This window comes from Tupaia chinensis, unplaced genomic scaffold (genome assembly GCF_000334495.1).
Source record: "Tupaia chinensis unplaced genomic scaffold, TupChi_1.0 Scaffold000527_1, whole genome shotgun sequence".
Taxonomy (NCBI): Eukaryota; Metazoa; Chordata; class Mammalia; order Scandentia; family Tupaiidae; genus Tupaia; species Tupaia belangeri.
In genome coordinates this window covers 6,589,764-6,607,535 of record NW_006160040.1, presented here as the reverse complement: position 1 = coordinate 6,607,535, position 17,772 = coordinate 6,589,764, and the positions used below count along the sequence as shown (strand labels likewise).

General features: G+C 41.9%; 1 protein-coding gene across 1 annotated transcript; it reads right to left on the bottom strand.

Moving 5' to 3' along the window:
- Positions 1 to 7,950: 7,950 nt before the first annotated feature.
- On the bottom strand, positions 7,951 to 17,366 carry SLC60A2 (solute carrier family 60 member 2). Its single transcript, XM_006157004.3, has 4 exons — positions 17,105 to 17,366; positions 14,132 to 14,300; positions 12,440 to 12,556; positions 7,951 to 10,855 (listed from the first exon to the last, which is right to left on the bottom strand). The coding sequence occupies exons 1-4, from the start codon at positions 17,153 to 17,155 to the stop codon at positions 9,612 to 9,614; spliced, it is 1,581 nt and encodes a 526-aa protein (XP_006157066.2). The 5' UTR covers positions 17,156 to 17,366; the 3' UTR covers positions 7,951 to 9,611.
- Positions 17,367 to 17,772: the final 406 nt, after the last annotated feature.

The following is a 17,772-nucleotide window of genomic DNA, read 5'->3' as shown; positions in this document are numbered from 1 at the left end:
TGTTGGCCATGTGGGATCCACCCGCTTTACCACACCACTGGCTGGCCCCCAAAAAAAATTTTTTTGAGAGGTTTTTGCTATAGGGCGCATGCGCTTGCCAGACAGAAACAGAGAGAAATTGAGAAATCACCCCCCCAGGGGGTATGGCCATGTTGCAGTCCCTTCTCCTCCATTCTCCTCTCGGGATCTTGGGCACGCACACACATGTGCCCGGCATGAGTTTTAAGCCACCGGGTCTGGGATGCGAACCACAGTCAACTACATGGGAGTCCAGTGACACAGCCATTACGCTAACTGCTGGTCCCCCCAAGATTATTTTTTAATTCACCTCTAAACTATTTGATTTTATTACTACATATTACCAATCTTTTAAAAATTAAAAAAAAAAACCCAACCCTCCATTCTTGTATCTCTCACTCACTTTTCAGTGTTAGTGGGCTCTAGTTATCATCACTTCTTGATTGGGCCAGAGGGAGTCCAACCTCTGCGTGGTTCTTGAACAGAGTTCCCCAGGCAGCCTGTGAGTGCCAGCCATGTCTTCTCACTGACTTGCCAGAGTAAGTGCGTATCCTTATGGTCCATAATCTCATTAGTGTCCCACCTGACTTTCTCAGCCACAGAAATTATGTTAGGTCATTGGGAAAGTCATGATGCTTTCTATGCAAAAATGTATGACTTCCTGACAACCCAGTAAAAGTTTTCATTGCATCCTTTTTGTAGGTCTCCTTTACTAATATAGTAAGCATTATTTTCTGGTTAATATTCTGCATTTTTAATCTATTTTGATTATTCATTTTTTTTGAGTGCCCTGAGAGTAGTAGCAGTTGCTGTGTGCTTGTTGTGTTAATTTGCTAGATGTGCCATAAAGTATTGCAGCCTAGGTGGCTTAAATAAAACAAGTATCTTTTTTCACAATTCTGGAGGCTAGAAGTCCAACATCAAGATTGTAAATGTTGCAGATGGCATAATGATTATGTTGCTGTACTCCACATAGTTGACTGCAGTTTGAGTCTTGGACCTAGTACCTCAAAACTCATGTCAGGTGTGTGTAAGTGCAAATGCAAAATCCTGAGAGAATGGAGAAGGGATTGCTGCGTGGCCATCCCTGCTGGAGGGTGATTTCTTGCTCTCTTTGTGTCTCTCTGGCAAGTGCTCGAACCCTATAGCAAAAATCTCTCTCAAAAAAAAAAAAAAAAAGATTGTAAATGTTGGTTTCTTCTGAGGCCTCTTTGCCTGTGTCTATGTCTTATGGGATTAGGGCCTAACCTATGACTTCATTTTAACTTTGCTCTTTAAAGACCCTGTCTCCAAGTGCAGTCACATTCTGAGGTATAGAGGTTAGACATTCAACATGAATTTTGAGGGGACAAAACTTCAACCCATAACAATATGTATGAGGCAATATGGTGAGTACTTTACAGATTTCATTTCAATCTCACAGCCAACTCCGTGAAAGAAAACTGGGACAGAGAGAGATTAAGCAGTGAGACAACTAAGGTAGTAGGTAGTAGAGTCAGAAGTTTGAATTCAGGCAGACACTGGATCCCATACTCTCTGCCACCACACTACATTTGGGCTTTTTTTGTTTTAAGAATTATTTTTTTTATTATTATCCAGTTTGACCAGAGAGAGAGAAAAACCAAGCCGTCAGGTCCAGGCCTTGATCTGCAGTCAGCCATGTAGGAGTCCAGCACCTTAAGCACCATGCTGCTTGCTGGTCCTACATACAGGCTTTTTACATACATCCTCCTGGATCCAATAAAATTTCCCAAAGGAAGGAAAATGAAATGGTTGCTATAGTGAGCAAACTGAAAAATACTATTCCCTAAACCATTGTATTTTCCAATGAGAGAGCGCAGAGTGGCCCCAGCTAGGCCTCGAGACTCCCCAGGGAGCCTCTAGGAGGGCATGGTATAGTCAGAAGCTGGCCATAAGACCATTCACATACCTAACCAGATTGATGAAGACAGAGGAGTGGAGTGATAAACTGCATCCTTCCTTGTGGAAAGCACTAGGGAGGGACCCTTGTGTATCACAGTTATACGTGGGAGGTTGAAATTCTATTCTATCCTACCCAGTGGCAGTGCTTCTAGAGTTTTATATTTAGAAACAGCTAGAAATGGCCAAGCTTTGCCCAGAGTCCTGGCATGAGGCAAAGGTGCAAGAGGATCCCTGCCCAGAGCAGAGTACACAGCTGTAAACTAAGGTCACTAAAAGCAAAAAAGAGGGCCAATAAGGACACCTGGAGTGTTATTATAATTGCTTAGATAAGACAACGGAGAGTGTGAACATTTAGTTTCTTTCAGCCTCTACTTTTTCCTAAGAATTGTGAAGTGAGAATGGGGCAGGGGTAGGGTAGTGTGAACATTTAGTTTCTTTCAGCCTCTACCTTTTCCTAAGACTTGTGAAGTGAGAAGGGGGCACGGGTAGGGTAGGTGACCGTATACCTGAATCATGTTTCAAATTAGAAGCATTTAACCAAATGATCTCCATAATCGTTCTAGAGTTTAAAAACAGGGCTGTAGTCACTAAGCAGGCCTTCATGGGATGGGCCCTGCAGAGAAGGGAAGCAGGAAAAATATTCTAGTTTCTGCCTGACAAGCAATCCTCCACTCTGAAACAGACATATCTGTAATCTCAATTAAGATGGGGCCAGCAGGTGGAATGGTGGTTGAGGGCACTGGACACCCACATGGCCGACTGCCGTTCAAGTCCCAGACCTGGCGGCTTCCTTTCTCGCTTTCCTCCTCTCTCTCTCTCTTTCACTCTGTCCTTCTCTGGTCAAAATAAAAGAAGTAAATAAATTTAAATAATTCTTTAAAAAAAAAAAAACAAAACTATTATCGGGGACCAGCAGGTAGCATAGTGCTTAAGATACTGGACTCCCACTTTGCCAACCGCTGTTCAAGTCCCAGGCCTAACAGCTTGCTTTGTTGGTCGCCCTCTTTCTCTTTCTTTCCCTGGTCAAATTTAAAAATAATAACAAAAAACTGAATTAAATAAATCTTAAAAAGAAAACAAAAAAGAAACTGTTACTCAAGCAAAATATTTACTAAGATATCCAGCTAGTAATAGCTTTTTTGGTGGACTAGTAAGTCGTCAGGAAAGTCATGACATATGTTTCCATGTTTTTCTATGCAACAGTGTGTCATGACTTTCCCTGATGACCCAATAGTAAGTTTAGAAATTAGATCATAAACTTCCTGAGAAGCTGAAGGGCCAAAGATGTTAGAAGTGAAAACATTTCTGTGAACAGAAAATACTCTCCACATTCTAGGAACCTAATAACTATTACATATGTTTTGGAGCACTCGTAGTCTAAAGCCTGAAAATATTCCTGACTCATTTCTGAAAGTAAGATGCCAAACTCAATTTTAAACACCAATGAACATTCACTAGACATGAATCTAATCTTAAACCAACATCGGTATCTTCAGCAATATTTTATTCAAACAAGCTTCTATATTATACAAATCCATATAAACAGTTTAATAGTCATAAACTCAGATGTAGCAAATACAATCACCCTTACATCTTTAAGCCCCCAAATAAAAATTTATTAATGAAAACCTGTCTGACAGGGCAAGTCCAAAGGTCTGGTTTGTTTTTTGGGGGGCAAGACTTAAAACAATGTATTGATTATTCCCTTTAATTAACCATACAGCAGTTGAAGTAATAGGAAACAGGAGATTGCTTCTTCTCTGAGGCTTGTTTTTCTGCTGAGAAAGCACAGAATTTAAGGCAGCATAACATAACCATGCTGCAAATTATTCTTTACCAAAAACAAACAACAACAACAAAAAAAAATCACCAGTTGCAACCAGGTGGAGGCATAGTGCTAAAACATGCTACTCTACAAGGCTGACCCACATGGAAAGATTCTGAGTTAATGTTTCAAGACCTCCCTGAGTATGTGAGGCACACATAAACCTATGATCTGGGACAGGCTGAGGCTAGGAGTGGATTGTCGCATCAAGACCCATCAAGGATGCTCTCTTTGCCTCTTTTGCTCATGGGAGAAATAAACTTAAAAAAAAAAAAAGTGATTAGCACAGGTTTGAATTTTCAAAGTTGATAAAAAGCAGTGGTTTTCAATGTTGGCTGCATGTTAAAATTTCCAGGGGTACTTTTTAAGTATCAGTACTCAGGTTCCACTCCAGACCAGTTAAATTGGTATTTAAGTACAAATGCTGGGGAGCAATAGCCTTGAAACACTGCTAGGAGATGCTAGCAGCAGCCAGGTTGGAAACCACTTGAGCTAAATTAAATAAGTCTTACACAGGGGACAGGAATATGCTCTGCACTTACTTTTTTCCCTTGGGTCTATTTTCTAGAGGGTGACTCCTGGTAGGTATAGAAGCAAAATATCATTTTGTCCTGCTTCAGTATGACTAAGCACTTCCCATATCACAGGAAAGAAACTTTGGACCCCAAGATAAAACAAAAACGATAGGGTCAGCTGAGTCTGATCTCAAAGACAGTAAAACCTTGAACATTCCCATAAACCTGGACTCTAGCAAAAGCAATTTTATCCCTGGTTTCTGCTATACTGTATTTGTAGATTTATCATTAGATAAATATGTCAAATTCACCTTTGTAAATATGTAAATCATGTGAGACAGTTGCTCTTTTTCCCCCATGAACAGACCAATGCAAACTTGGAAGCCTTGGCAATTTTTAATTTCTTCCTTCAAATACTTGTGCTTTTTATTCAGCAAGCCAATTCTTTTGCTTTCTTTGTAGGTCAACTTTTCCTTTCCTTAAATGCTTCTGCTTCTTAGTCTTTAACAATGGTAAAGTCCTAAAGAGTGTTTGGACTTAGAACTAGATGCTCTCCTCCTAGTAGAGTTCTCTGCCAGTGATAAGGGAAAGGGCTGAGAAATGAAACCTGCTCAGTTAGCTCGTGTGTATTTAGAGCTGTAACCCAAGATCCAGTTCAACCGTAAATGTCTGCTTGGCCATGCTGAACAAATCCCAAGGTTGCTGTCAGCCATCTTCAGCTAGTTTTAGTTCTATTCCCCTCAACTATGCGAAGTGATTTTCATAAAACTCTAAATCAAGAATGACGTCAAAGACCTATTAAAATACTGGAAATGGACAAGCACACACTAAGGAACCAAGAGCTCAGCTACTTTACTTTTGTGGAACTCATTAAAACCTATTACAGTCAACTTTACTGGCTCTTCAGCTAATGGGAATGTTGTCATAGCAATTTTTTTTCCCCCAGAGAGTGCATACACTTCCAAGAGGCAGAGGGAGGGGGAGTGAGAAAGCACACCCCTCCCCCCATGAGGAATTGACACACAATCCCTTTTTCATCTCTCTCTCATTTTGGGATTTTGATTCCACCTAGTATGTTCTTCAAACTGCTGGGTCTGGGAGCCAAACTGCGCAGCTGGCTCTATGGGACCCTCTATGCCTCAGGGTGGCCCAGCAAATATTATTTGAAACTGTAAAACAAGCTCAGTAAAGATGAAGATCTCTTCTGTTTTACATTGTTATGTTCCCAGAGCCCAGATTATGAAACATGGTAAATGCCCCATAAATATCTGTTAAATGATTGCTATGCATGAACCTGGAAATGTTTCTGGTCCACGGAGATTGAGTTGCAATATCTCTTGCAAACTAGGAATCCTCTTGCAGCTCACTTCAGTAAAAATGCTAACCTAATAGGACAAAACTTTTCTTTTTCTTGGTAAAAATCAGTCCACTGACTTCAGTCTAATAGGCTTGTTGAAAAATGTCTGCAATTTGGTGTGATTTTGTTTTTCCAGTTCTGATTCAAAAGTGAACTGGGCCAGGACTAGCAGGTGGTGTGGTGGTGAAGGTGCTAGACTCCCACATGGCTAACCACAGTTTAAGTCCCAGACTCAGCAACTTTTAAATCACACCAGACACATGTGCATGTGCACCCAGAATCCCAAGAGAAGGTAGAAGGGATTTCAGTATGGCAATCCCCCCAGGAGATAAATTCTACTTTCCCTCTCACTGTCTCTCTCATCTCTCTCCAGTGAGTGCACAAGCCCTATGGCAAAACCTAAAAATAATAATATTAAGTAACTCTTCATTAAAAACAAAAGTGAACTGGGAACCAGCAGTTAGCGTAATGGCTATGTCGCTGGACTCCCATGTAGTCGACCACGGTTCGTGTCCCGGACCCGGTGGCTTAAAACTCACGCCGGGCGCGTGTGCGTGCGTGCCCAAGATCCCGAGAGGAGAGTGGAGGAGAAGGGATTGCGGCGTGACCATCCCCCCTGGGGGGTGATTTCTCGCTTTCTGTCTCTATGTCTCTCTCTGTCTGGCGAGCGAACGCACCCTACAGTGAAAATTTCTCAAAAAAACAAAACAAACAAACAAAAAAAAAGTGAACTGTGCCAACCCAATCTTAGTAGAACACACTGGACACTGCTGCTCAGTAGGTCACAGCCACATGGAAGACTGGGTTTTATTCCAGGCCAATCCTAAAAGCCCAGTGTGGTGGCATGTACCCATAATGCCAGCTGCTTAGGCTGGAGTAGGACAATCAAAAGTTCACTGCCAACATGGGCAATATAGCACAACCTTGTATGAATCTGTGAGCCAGGTGTGGTATACACGTAGTTCCAGCTACCTGGGAGGCTGAGGCAGGGAATTTCCAACACAGTGAGACCCTGTCTTTAAAAAAAAAACAAAATGAAACAACATACACACACACACACACACAAACACAAACACAGAACAGTCCCTGGGCCTGGCCTGGCAATTAAGTACAGGTTATTTGTATATTAACAGACATTTACTAAGAACTAATCAAGATGAATGTTAATACTTAAAATTATACTAAGTCTTTTCCTTCCACTGTGGAAATATATTATCAAACTTTAACAATGCCTATCATCTGGCCATTCACATTTTTGTTTGTAAAATCCTAGTGAATTTCCCTATGAAGTTCCAAATTTTCTGCCATGTTCTTATTAGCATCTTTCTCTTCTGAGCTACTGGGTCTTGCTAGAAAAGTCATGATGCATTTTTGTATAAAAAATAATACATCTTCTGCTCTCTAAAAGTAGATGTGGGGGACCAGCAGGTGGCATGGTAGTTAAGGCACTGAACTCCCACATGGCCAACCACAGTTCAAGTCCCAGACCCAGCAGCTTGAAACTCGTGCCTGATGTGTTTGCATGCATGGCCATTTGCATACAAGTCCCAAAAGGAGAATGGAGAGAAGGGATTGTAGTGTGGCCATCTTCTCTGGGGTGTGATTTCTCACTTTCTCTCTCTCTCTCTCTCTCTCTCTGGTGAGCACCTATGGCAAAACCCTGGGGACAGGGGGGTAGATACTGAAGGCAGGATTACTGTTCTACACAATAACAAGCCTCCCAGCTGTCAAGTAATTGCTACTGCCTGAGAATAAATAGTAAATTTTCCAAGTCCCAGCTAAGGGAAAAGTACAGTTTAAAAATTGCAAAAGGCTTTTTACTAACCCTCCCCTAACCCCTTCCAAAGCTGTTAGATTATTAACATGAACCAGTACTGTGGCAGGCATACAGGTAAAAGCGGCAGTGGTCAAAAGGTACTGTGTTTCACTTAAAGGTGGGGCCAGCCCATGGCATGGTGCTTAAGGCATCTGGACACCCCATGGCCAACTGCACATTTTGAGTCCTGGACCTGGTAACTTGAAAAACACATCAGGTGCATGTGGGTGCAGGCCCAAAATCCCAAAAGGAGAAATGGAGAAAGGATTATAATGTGGCCATTCCTCATGGAGAGTGCCTCTCACTTGATCTCTCTCTCTCTCTCCAAGGAGTGCGTGTGTCTTCTGGGGATCTTTTTTTTCTTTTAAGAATTACTGATCTAACTTTTATTATTATTTTTTTAATTTGCTACAGGACACATGCACTCATGAGAGAGAGAGAAAAAAAAAAAAAAACAGGTCGCCAAGTCCGGGACTTAAACCCTGATCAGCCACATGGGAGTCCAGTACCCCAACCACCACACTACCCTCTGGCCCCTCTGGAAATGTTTTTAAAAAAAAACAAAGGTAAATTCGTAGAAATCAGAGAAAGCAGACATACTTTAGTCACGTATAAATTAGGTATTATTCACCATAAAACTTAGAAAGAAGTGAAGAAAATTCATCCTCAGTTCTAGTCATTTATCCAAGGGTGGCCCACACCAGTTTTGCCATATTTACATGAAGTACCCTTCCTCTTCCCTGATCTTTAGCTACCTGACAACTTTTAACCAGTACTTTGGTTTCCAAAGTACCTCAAACTTGGGAATAAGGAGACCTAGATGGATCTTTTCACTGGAAAAGACTGCATCTCATTGTACATTAAACTTATAATCTGGTTTACAGTGTTACAACATGATTACCACTCAAACCCAGTGAGGATCAAACCCTGAAACAGGAAGGCGCAGACTCAGCCTCTGTGACTGAGGTAGGCAAAGGACCTCAAATGACCCTGTGAACAGTTCTACTACTAATGTAGTTAACTCCAAAACTGCTTTTAAAAATCAAAACATAGTGCCTCCAAATACATCTGAACATAGAGAGAAAATTAGCATATAAAAATAACTTTTCTTTTTAAAATGTCTGCAAAAATAGTATAATTCCCATAATTGAATAAATTACTGTATTTCACTGAATCTAAAACACTGATTGTAAAATGTGACATTACCTTATATACACATATGGGGGGGGACTGCCAATTAAACTTTGGCACATGTTAAACGATCACAGATTTTAAGATACGTCCTGATTTTAGAGATGTTAAAAGTGTAGAAAAAAATGATGTATCTTAGAATCAATGAAATGCAGTACTGAAAAATGTGTTCAGATAGTCATTCAAATAAAGCATCACACATTAAGTATGTTAAATGGACACATATTCATAATCAATAGCACATTCTTAAAGCTATTTATCATTTTTGTTTGACTTCTCATCTGAAATGAAGAATGGGCCAGCACTGGTGCGGGTATCTTGCACGAACTTTAAAACTTACGGATTCCCAATTTAGAAATCGTCTCATTTTCATTTCTAGATGAACAGGGAGGTGAGATAAATGAGGCCTGCATTCAGTGATGAGTGCAGAGCCAGAAAGGAAAGTCAAGGCATAAAGCCAGGTCTCCTGGGTCCTATTCTGTGTTCTCGGCATAGAAATCACAGATCAAATGACTCATTCCAATTCTTTGGTCCAACCACTCACATAAAGTGATTAATATTAAAAATATATGTCCATTTCCAAAGATGCTCTCTTTTATAAAAACTACTTTCTCAATTTCCTTGGCAGAATACCAATGCATGATTATTTGTTCAGCAAACCAGTTCAACTCCTCCATGGTTTCATTCTATTGGAACCCTCAACGTCTCAAAAACAAATGCCTTCTTTGCATGCTCTGAGGGATGGAAACCAGAAAATATTACTTCATGAGCTACCAGCCTCACAACAAGATCCTACTGTATGAGACCATTTGGTTATTTATGGAAGACTCTAGGAATTACAGGACATTTCACAACTTTTTAACATTTGTTATAATCAGACCTCAAAGCATGCTGAAAATCTGCTAATGCTCTGCTCTGACTGGCCTGTTTAGAAGTGGTAATTAGTTATCCATCTTCTCTTAAGTGTCAGTCCCTTTTATCCTGGTTTCTGGCAAGGTGCTTCACAGGGGAGATGCCAGTATTAGCCAAAGAAGACTCAAAAACTAACACATTAGGGAGGGACTGGTTGGAGTCTTCAGTTGTGGGCTCCATCAATATATTTCTAGATGTCTGTATTACAGAATCCCTCATTGTATCATTCATTTCAATCACTTCAAAATCCATTTCATTCCATTTTTCTGCATCATCATCTTCATTCTCTTCCTCGTAGTCATTTAGCCCAGAGCTGGCAAGCAAAGCTTTCTGGTCCTCACTCTTTCTGTTTTCTTTTCGCTGACGATCAAGAGGTGAAGTGGCTAATTTATACATCACAGGAAATAAAATAGCAGTGGCTATTGCTGCCCCCAAGGAGGTATACAGAACTACAGGCAAATGAGGATATTTTCCCTGAAGAATTCCAATTACTGCAGGAATGGCCATTTCTCCCAGGGCTGCACCAACTACAAAAAACGCTGCAGCTTTCCCATGGATGGTTGTGTATTGCTCAATCCAGGAAACTCCACTCGGAAATGTGGTTGCCATTGAGGCCCCATACACGGAAGTTGCTATCCAGAGACAAAGTGGGTTCTTGTCAAAAAGCACCAGAAATAAAGAAGAAGCCAAGCTGCCGATGTTGCTGATCACAATCATGGTTCCGGGTTGGAAATATGTAGCAAAAAAGATCGCCAGGCCCCTGCAGGCTGCAAAGGTCCCCCAGAAGATGGAGTTCAACCCAGCAGCTTCACTTTCTTTCATGCCAACATGAGTGGTTGCAAAGGAAAAGACATAAGAGCCATATGTTACCTCAGCTCCAACATAAAAGAAGAAGAACACGAAAAGGAGACTCAGAAGGGCTTTGTGATGTTTAGCTCTTCGAGAGCTCTGAGCAGATGCATTTGCTGTCTCCCGCCTTGAGCTTTTCTTTAAAAGCAAAGCAAAAAAAAAGAGAGAAACTACTAAAACGTAAGTCCCAATAAGAGCATAAGCCCACAGTAAATTCAGATTTTCAGGTATTCCAAACAGAGATTCTGAGTCAGCTCCAGATGACTGGTTGAGGACAGGATGGTGGAAGTCAGACTCCGTGTGGTTTTCAGCAGACACGGTTGTCGTGCCCAGTGCCAACTTAGCTAGCAGTGGAGCCAAAAAGGCACCCAAAGCAAAACTGAAGTGTAAGGCCTGCATATGTGGAGCTCCTTTGTCCCCCCAAAGAGCCAAGATAAGGACATTACCACCTACCAATGAAAGATGAGAGAAATAATTAGGTTAAGCATAGTAACTTTGGAAACAACAGTTCATTACTATCAGGAGATAAGTCTACTTTCCCTGGCACAAGTATTATAATATTCAAAGTTATCAAACATTGCACCTAAGTCAATTTTATGATTAAGGAGCTCTAGCCCACTACCACCAGAGAAGTCTATGCATTATAATATCACATACTCACTTCAGTAAGTGGTAAATACCTCCTAGAGCCAGGCACGTTAGCAAAAGGCTTTTTTGGGGGGACTAGTTTGCTATAGGGCGCATGTACTCACCATGCCACAATCACTTCTCCATTCTCTTGGGATTTGGAGCAAACATGCACATGTGCCCAGCATGTTTTCCAAGTTACGTGGTCCAGGACTCAAACAGCAGTCAGCCATGTGGGATCTAGCAACCTTAACTGTCATGCCACCTACTGGCCCCGCAAAATGGTTTTTACAATCCACTACTAAGATAGGGCTGGGGGGAGATATTTATAAAGATATTTATATTTATAAAGTTTTTTAAGTATTTATGTTTAAAAAGAGAAAATTTATCAAATAGTGAACAAATTATCAAATTATCAAATTATCTGTACTTGCAACTGGAAGATAGTTGAGAAAAATTATTTACTTATGTATATAGCAGATACAAAACACATGTTCAGGAACCGGAATACTCCAGGATTCTGGTGTGCCCATACAGAAAACAAGGACAGCTTTTAGCATTTGCAGTTATCACTATCTAAATACCTACAAGATGAAACACAAGAAGCATCAAGTCTTGAGCTATCTTTGTTTTTTAACAGATATTTTCAAATAACGTAATTTCACCTAGTAAGTTCATAACCAAACTAGGCCTAAAGTCTAAAATATTTCCCAGATCTGTCAAGTAACAGCAGAGGAAGAAAAGGTGGGTAAAAAGTTGGTTTCAGAGGTAAAGAAATGTGACATATTGGGGCCAGCACATGGCATGGTGGTAAAGGAGCTGGACTCCCACGTAGCCAACTGCAGTTTGAGTCCCAGACCTGGTGGCTTGAAAATCACACTGGGTATGTGTGTGTGTGTGTGTGTGTGTGTGTGTGTGTGCGTGTGTCTGTGCCCCCAAAATCCTGAGAGGAGAATGGAGAACGGATTGCAGCATGGCTACCCACCCCCCCCCGGGGGGTTATTTTTCACTTTCTTTCTCTCTGTCTCTGTCTCTCTGGTGAGCACATGCACTCTATAGCAAAAATCTCTCTAAATAAAAAAGACGTGCTACATACAGGATCTGCTGCTGGAGAGAAGGCACTTTCAAGGGAGAAAAGAAAGAAGAAAAATAGTACACTAAAAACCAAGAGTTATCTCATAGAATATCATTCTTTAAGTTCATTTTGTAACTGGCTACTCAAAAACAGGCCCCTGAATTGCCAATAATAGTTGCCAAGAGGGGCAGTTCTGACTGGGTGACCCAATGACCAACTCAGTAGCTCCATGTTATTTTGGGAGGTTGACTGCAAGGAACAGTAATATCAACTCTTCTTTTTCTAGTAGGTAATCTCTACTCCCAGAGGTAACACGGAAAGGTACACTAACCTGTATCCAGAATGCCGACTGAAGCACCAAAGACAGACATCATGACAATCAACAATACTGCTGTTTTACAAAAGGGAACAAGATAGAAACCGACTGTGGTAGCCAGCATTGACAGCCCTGAGAAGAGAGGTAAATATGTCAGCGGCAAAATACTATTCTTGCAGTCATGGATCAAATCAACATAAAAACTTTCAAAAATGCAAAGTAAAGTCAAATTAATATTTGAGTATAATGTGTAAATAAGCTTCTACAAGTGGTTATTTCATTTAAGTTTTTATAACTGTTATGAACTATAACATAAATTACTACAATATGAAAACATATCTAGCACTGCTAATAATCAAACTATAAATTTTACCAAAAGGCAGAGCTTTATAGCAAAATATACAGACCAAAAATTACTTATTTAAATGCTTCACATTTAATAAACTAAAGGGATTTTTAGATCATAAAATAAATGCAAAAATGAAATGCAATTACTATAGTGATTTATAGTAAATAAGTACTAAATAAATTAGTTTGAGGAATGGGAAGAGAAATATATTCTTTCAACCCACTTGGGAAATAAAAGGGATTATTTGTTCACTAACAATAATACATTATTCTTATTTCAAAGGGGTTTTGTCACAGTAATCTAAATTTTCTTTAAACATGTCAGTTTATTGAAAAAAGAGAATATTAAAAGCTTTGCTATTTCCAGGGTGGGATGGGGTGATCTGGAGTTGTCACTGAGATGTGGCAACAAGGAAAAAAATGTACCTTACATTAGCTCATAAATCACTCCCTCCCCACTATGCTCCCAATCCAGAGGTGCAAAAAGCTCATTCCAGGCACCAGCAGTTGGCGTAATGGCTATGTCGCTGGACTCCCATGTAGTTGACTGCGGTTCGAGTCCCGGACCAGGTGGCTTAAACTCATGCCACGCATGTGTGTATGCGCATGCCCAAGATCCCGAAAGGAGAATGGAGAAGAAGGGATTGTGGCATTGCCATCCCCCCTGGGGGTTGATTTCTTGCTTTCTGTATCAATATCTCTCTCTTTCTGGCAAGTACACATGCCCTATGGCAAAAACCTCTCAAAAGAAAGCTCGTCCCAGGGATGGCCCAGGTGTTAAGAGAGCCACATCCCACACACTTAACCATGGTTCAAATCCCAGCCCTGGTGGCTTGAGGAACCTACCAGATATATGTGTACATGAGTGCTGCAAATCCCAAAAGGATGGTAAGATGGAGAAGGGTGACCATGCCCAATTAGGAAGGATACTTTACCTACTTTCTCCCTTTCCTTCTCTGTTTCTGGTGGGCACACACACCCTCTAGCAATCAAAAAAAAAAAAAAAAGGAGTTGGAAAAAAAAAAATCTCACTCTAATCTGTGGGGAATCCCCAGGAGATCTGCCATAAACCCTGATAAGCAGGAACAGTGTGTGATCCAAGAGTGATACCTAACTTATAGTGAAGGCCAGGAAGACTAAGGATTGTTAATACATCCTAGGGCTAATCTCAGTTTGCAGATTGCCAGGGCAGACACCCTATCACTGTCAAAGGCATAGGAAAACCAAACCTCCATCAAGGGCAACTAAGCCCTACCCACTTCAATGATCAACCATTCTGTAGACTAGTATTTTTCATATCTAAGACAAATTGTAAATTCATTGAAAATCACAAAGAAGCTAAAATTAGTGTTCACTTACCTAAAAGTAGAAAACTATTCATAATGTCAAAAAGAACTCCACCAATCACAGAGCCACTCAAGTATCCAAAGGCACGGCCCACAAAAATTAGAGAAAGACTACTGATATTTCGGTTCACATTCGTTGCCAAATCTTGAAATGTGGGTCCCAGTATAGCGACACTCATCCCCTAATATTTAAAAAGAAAAGCTTTTACTTACAATCATTATAATGTCTAGGGGCCAGCAGGTAGCACAGAGGTTAAGGTGGCTGGATTCCATATGGCCAACGGCGCTGAATCCCCAACCTAGCAGCTTGAAAAATCATACCAGGTGTATATGTGCATGCCCAAAATCCCTGAAAGAAAATGGATAAGAGATTGCACTGTGACCAACTCTTCTAGGGGGTGATTTCCCAATTTCCCCCTCTCTACCTCTAATCTCTGTCTCTCTTTGAGCAGCACACTTGTCCTAAAAAAAAAAAACAAAAAAAAAAAAAAAAAAAAAAAAAAAAAAAAAACACCAACAGAGGTCTAACATACAGTAGTTGCTCTGATTTAGTCATTACACATTGTATACATGATTCTCACACCACAGCCCCAAAATACATACAATTATTATTTGTCCATTTAATATAGTAACAATAACAAATGTCTATTTGGTAGCTTTCATAGCTTTTCCACTATGAAAAAAAAAAGTTGGGGCAGATTACAATGAAATGTAGGGGATTACTTTAAGTCCCACAATCAGGAAAAATTCACAATGACAGAACAGTAGGAGCTACAGACTTCTACTCTTTTTCTAGTTTTGACAACTGAATTATTTGTTTGTTTGTTTTGAGAGGTTTTTGCTATAGGGCATGTGCGCTTGCTGGAAAGACAGAGACAGATAGAGAGAAAGCGAGAAATCACCCCCAGGGGGATGGCCACATCGCAATCCCATCTCCTCCATTCTCCTCTTGGGATCTTGGGCACGCATGCACACACGTCCAGCGTGACTTTAAGCCACCGGGTCTAGGACTTGAACCACAGTCGACTACATGGGAGTCTAGCGACATAGCCATTAGGCTAACTGCTGTCCCCTGACAACTGAATTTTTAAAATATTCTTATAATTCTGACTTTCTGTTGTAATCAATTCCTTTTTGAGCAATACCTTAAAAGACTATTCTGTATTGTATTGTTTTATGTGTAGTTAATAAAACATTAGAACTATTCTTGAAATAGTTTTGTATATTTGGAAATATACTAATGTGCAAAAACATAAGAATTTAGATGTTAAAATTTTTAAGTATTAAAAATTTTGTTGATGTTAAGACAGCAATATTCCTGGATATTCTCTGAACTATACACATAAAACATGTAGGGAATAAACAACTTACATGTTTCTAAATTCACATATTTTGTCAAATAAAATCCCACACCACTGGGACCAGGTAGCATGATGGTTAAGGCACTGAACACCTACATGCTGACCTCTGTTCAAATCCCAGACCTGATTTGAGCTTGAAAGTCATACCGGGTGCATGTGCCTACATGCTCAAAACCCTGAGGAGAACAGAGGAGAAGGGACTGTGGCATGGCCGTTTCACCCAGCCCCTACAGGAAGGAATTTCTCACTTTCCCCTCTACTGTCTCTGTCTCTCTATTAAGCACACTTTCCCTATGGCAAAAAAACTAAAAAAAAAATTTTTTTAACTCAAAAAACCCCCACCAGGAGTATTGTCTGTTTTGCTTTCTTAGAAAACATTAATACATATGTACAGAATAACGTTTTTTTAAAATTTTGCTGGAGAACATGTGTAGCCAGAGAGAAGAAAAGTGAGAAAATATCTCCCCACAGGTGATGGCCACCCTGTAATCTGTAATCCCTTCTCCTCCATCTCCCCCTCCTATCACTATTTTGTATGCGTGTGCACACACACTAAGCATATTCTTCAAAGCTCCATATCCAGGACTCAAACCACATTGTCAGCCATGTGGAATCCAGTGCCTTAACCACCACACTACAGGGTGGTCCCCAAAGGACAAAATTTTACTCAAAGACAAGTAGAGCTGGCATGAACTAAGGGTTGTCATCAGCTTTCAGAGGAAAACTGCTGGACACCTGAAGAAACGTCTCTAACAGGACTACAATTCAAATATAATTTATTCTCTTAATAATTGCAGTGCTCTGTTCTAAAGGCATCGGTGTGCCCCTGCCCAAGCCAGAGCAGGCCAAGACTAAACCAGCATGGGCACAGGCTCACCCAGGCTGGAACAACACTGGAAGTCTGAAGATCTGCTCTAATCAAATTAGTTCACACTCTGAAAGGATTTATTACAAGCGGACCAGGCACAGGGCTCACCAAGTACCTGCAGTGATCTCTTCCTTCACTCCCTGCCTCCCCCTGAAATACTCTAAACCACCCCAGGTCCCAAGTTTCAGACTAAGTGATCAGAAGTGACTCCTCAGAGGACTCACCCTCCCATCTCCCTAGGATCACAACTGCCAAGTGATAAAAGGAAAGCATCTACAAATAATGAATCTAGGGAAGATCAAAACCTATTTAAATAGGGTAGAATAAGAGATATATTCCCAATTGTATGAACTGGAAATCCACTTATCCTCTCTGGGCCAGTTTCTCTATTTGCAAAATTACGTAGTTGGCTGAATTTGATCAGACCACCAGGAAGAGGAAATCCCAAAAGAGTGACAATGGCAAAACACCTGGGCAAGCCATCTTGCATCTTCCTATCCCTCCCCATCCCACAGAAGAGACATAGGAAGGTTTGCTGGAGCTGGAAAACATATTCAAACAATTTCGTATGTGACCATCTCACCAAGTTTAAAAATTGTGCCCATTTTCCAGATAGGGAAACTGAGCCCTGGTAGCCCAAGTAACATGCCCAAGGTCACACAGTTGGCACCCTGCGAAGGCGGAGAACTCGCAAGGCCTAGTTCTCTGCAGCATGCCTGTTCACTCCCCTGGCAAGTGCTGCAGCCCCGGCTCTCACCAGCCCCAGGAAGGCGGCAAATAGGATCACGGTGCTGAACCAGCGCAGCATACTCCCGGCCTGGCCGCTCCGCCGGGAGACTGCCACAGTCTCCGGCACATTCTCTGCAGGGGCCTCGGCCTGGAGGAGCCGCTGCCCGGCAGCCAGCGCCCCGGCCCCACGGAGATCCACTTCCAACTCCAGCTTGGCGGCTACGGAGAAGTGCTGTGCGGGATGGGGCTTCCCAGCAGAGCCTCACGAGCCAGGAGCCGAGCCCCAGCCCCGCCCCTCAGGCCCGCGGGCGCGGCGGGGGGGGCCCCGGCCTCCCCAGGGACCGCCCCGAGCCGGGGCCGGGAAGTCCCACTTTGGAACGCGCCGGGTGTCTGTGGGCCGCAGCTCGCACCCTCCGCCTCGCACAGCGCCTGCGCGGGTCACGTGACGGAAATGTGGCCTCTAGCCAACCAGGACCGCGCCGCAAGCCGGAAGTTGATGTGGTTGCTAGGAAACCGGACGTCGCTCTCTGGCCTCGGCATCACACTTAGCTGAGCCCACAGAGGCCGGAGGGCGGGCGCCGCGTGGCGGAGCCAACTGGAGCTGCAGCCTGGGACTGCAGGAATCGTGAGGTAAGCTGCGGCCAAACGCTTGTGAGCGAATACCGGCCAGGATTGCCGGCGGTGGGGTCTCCCGGG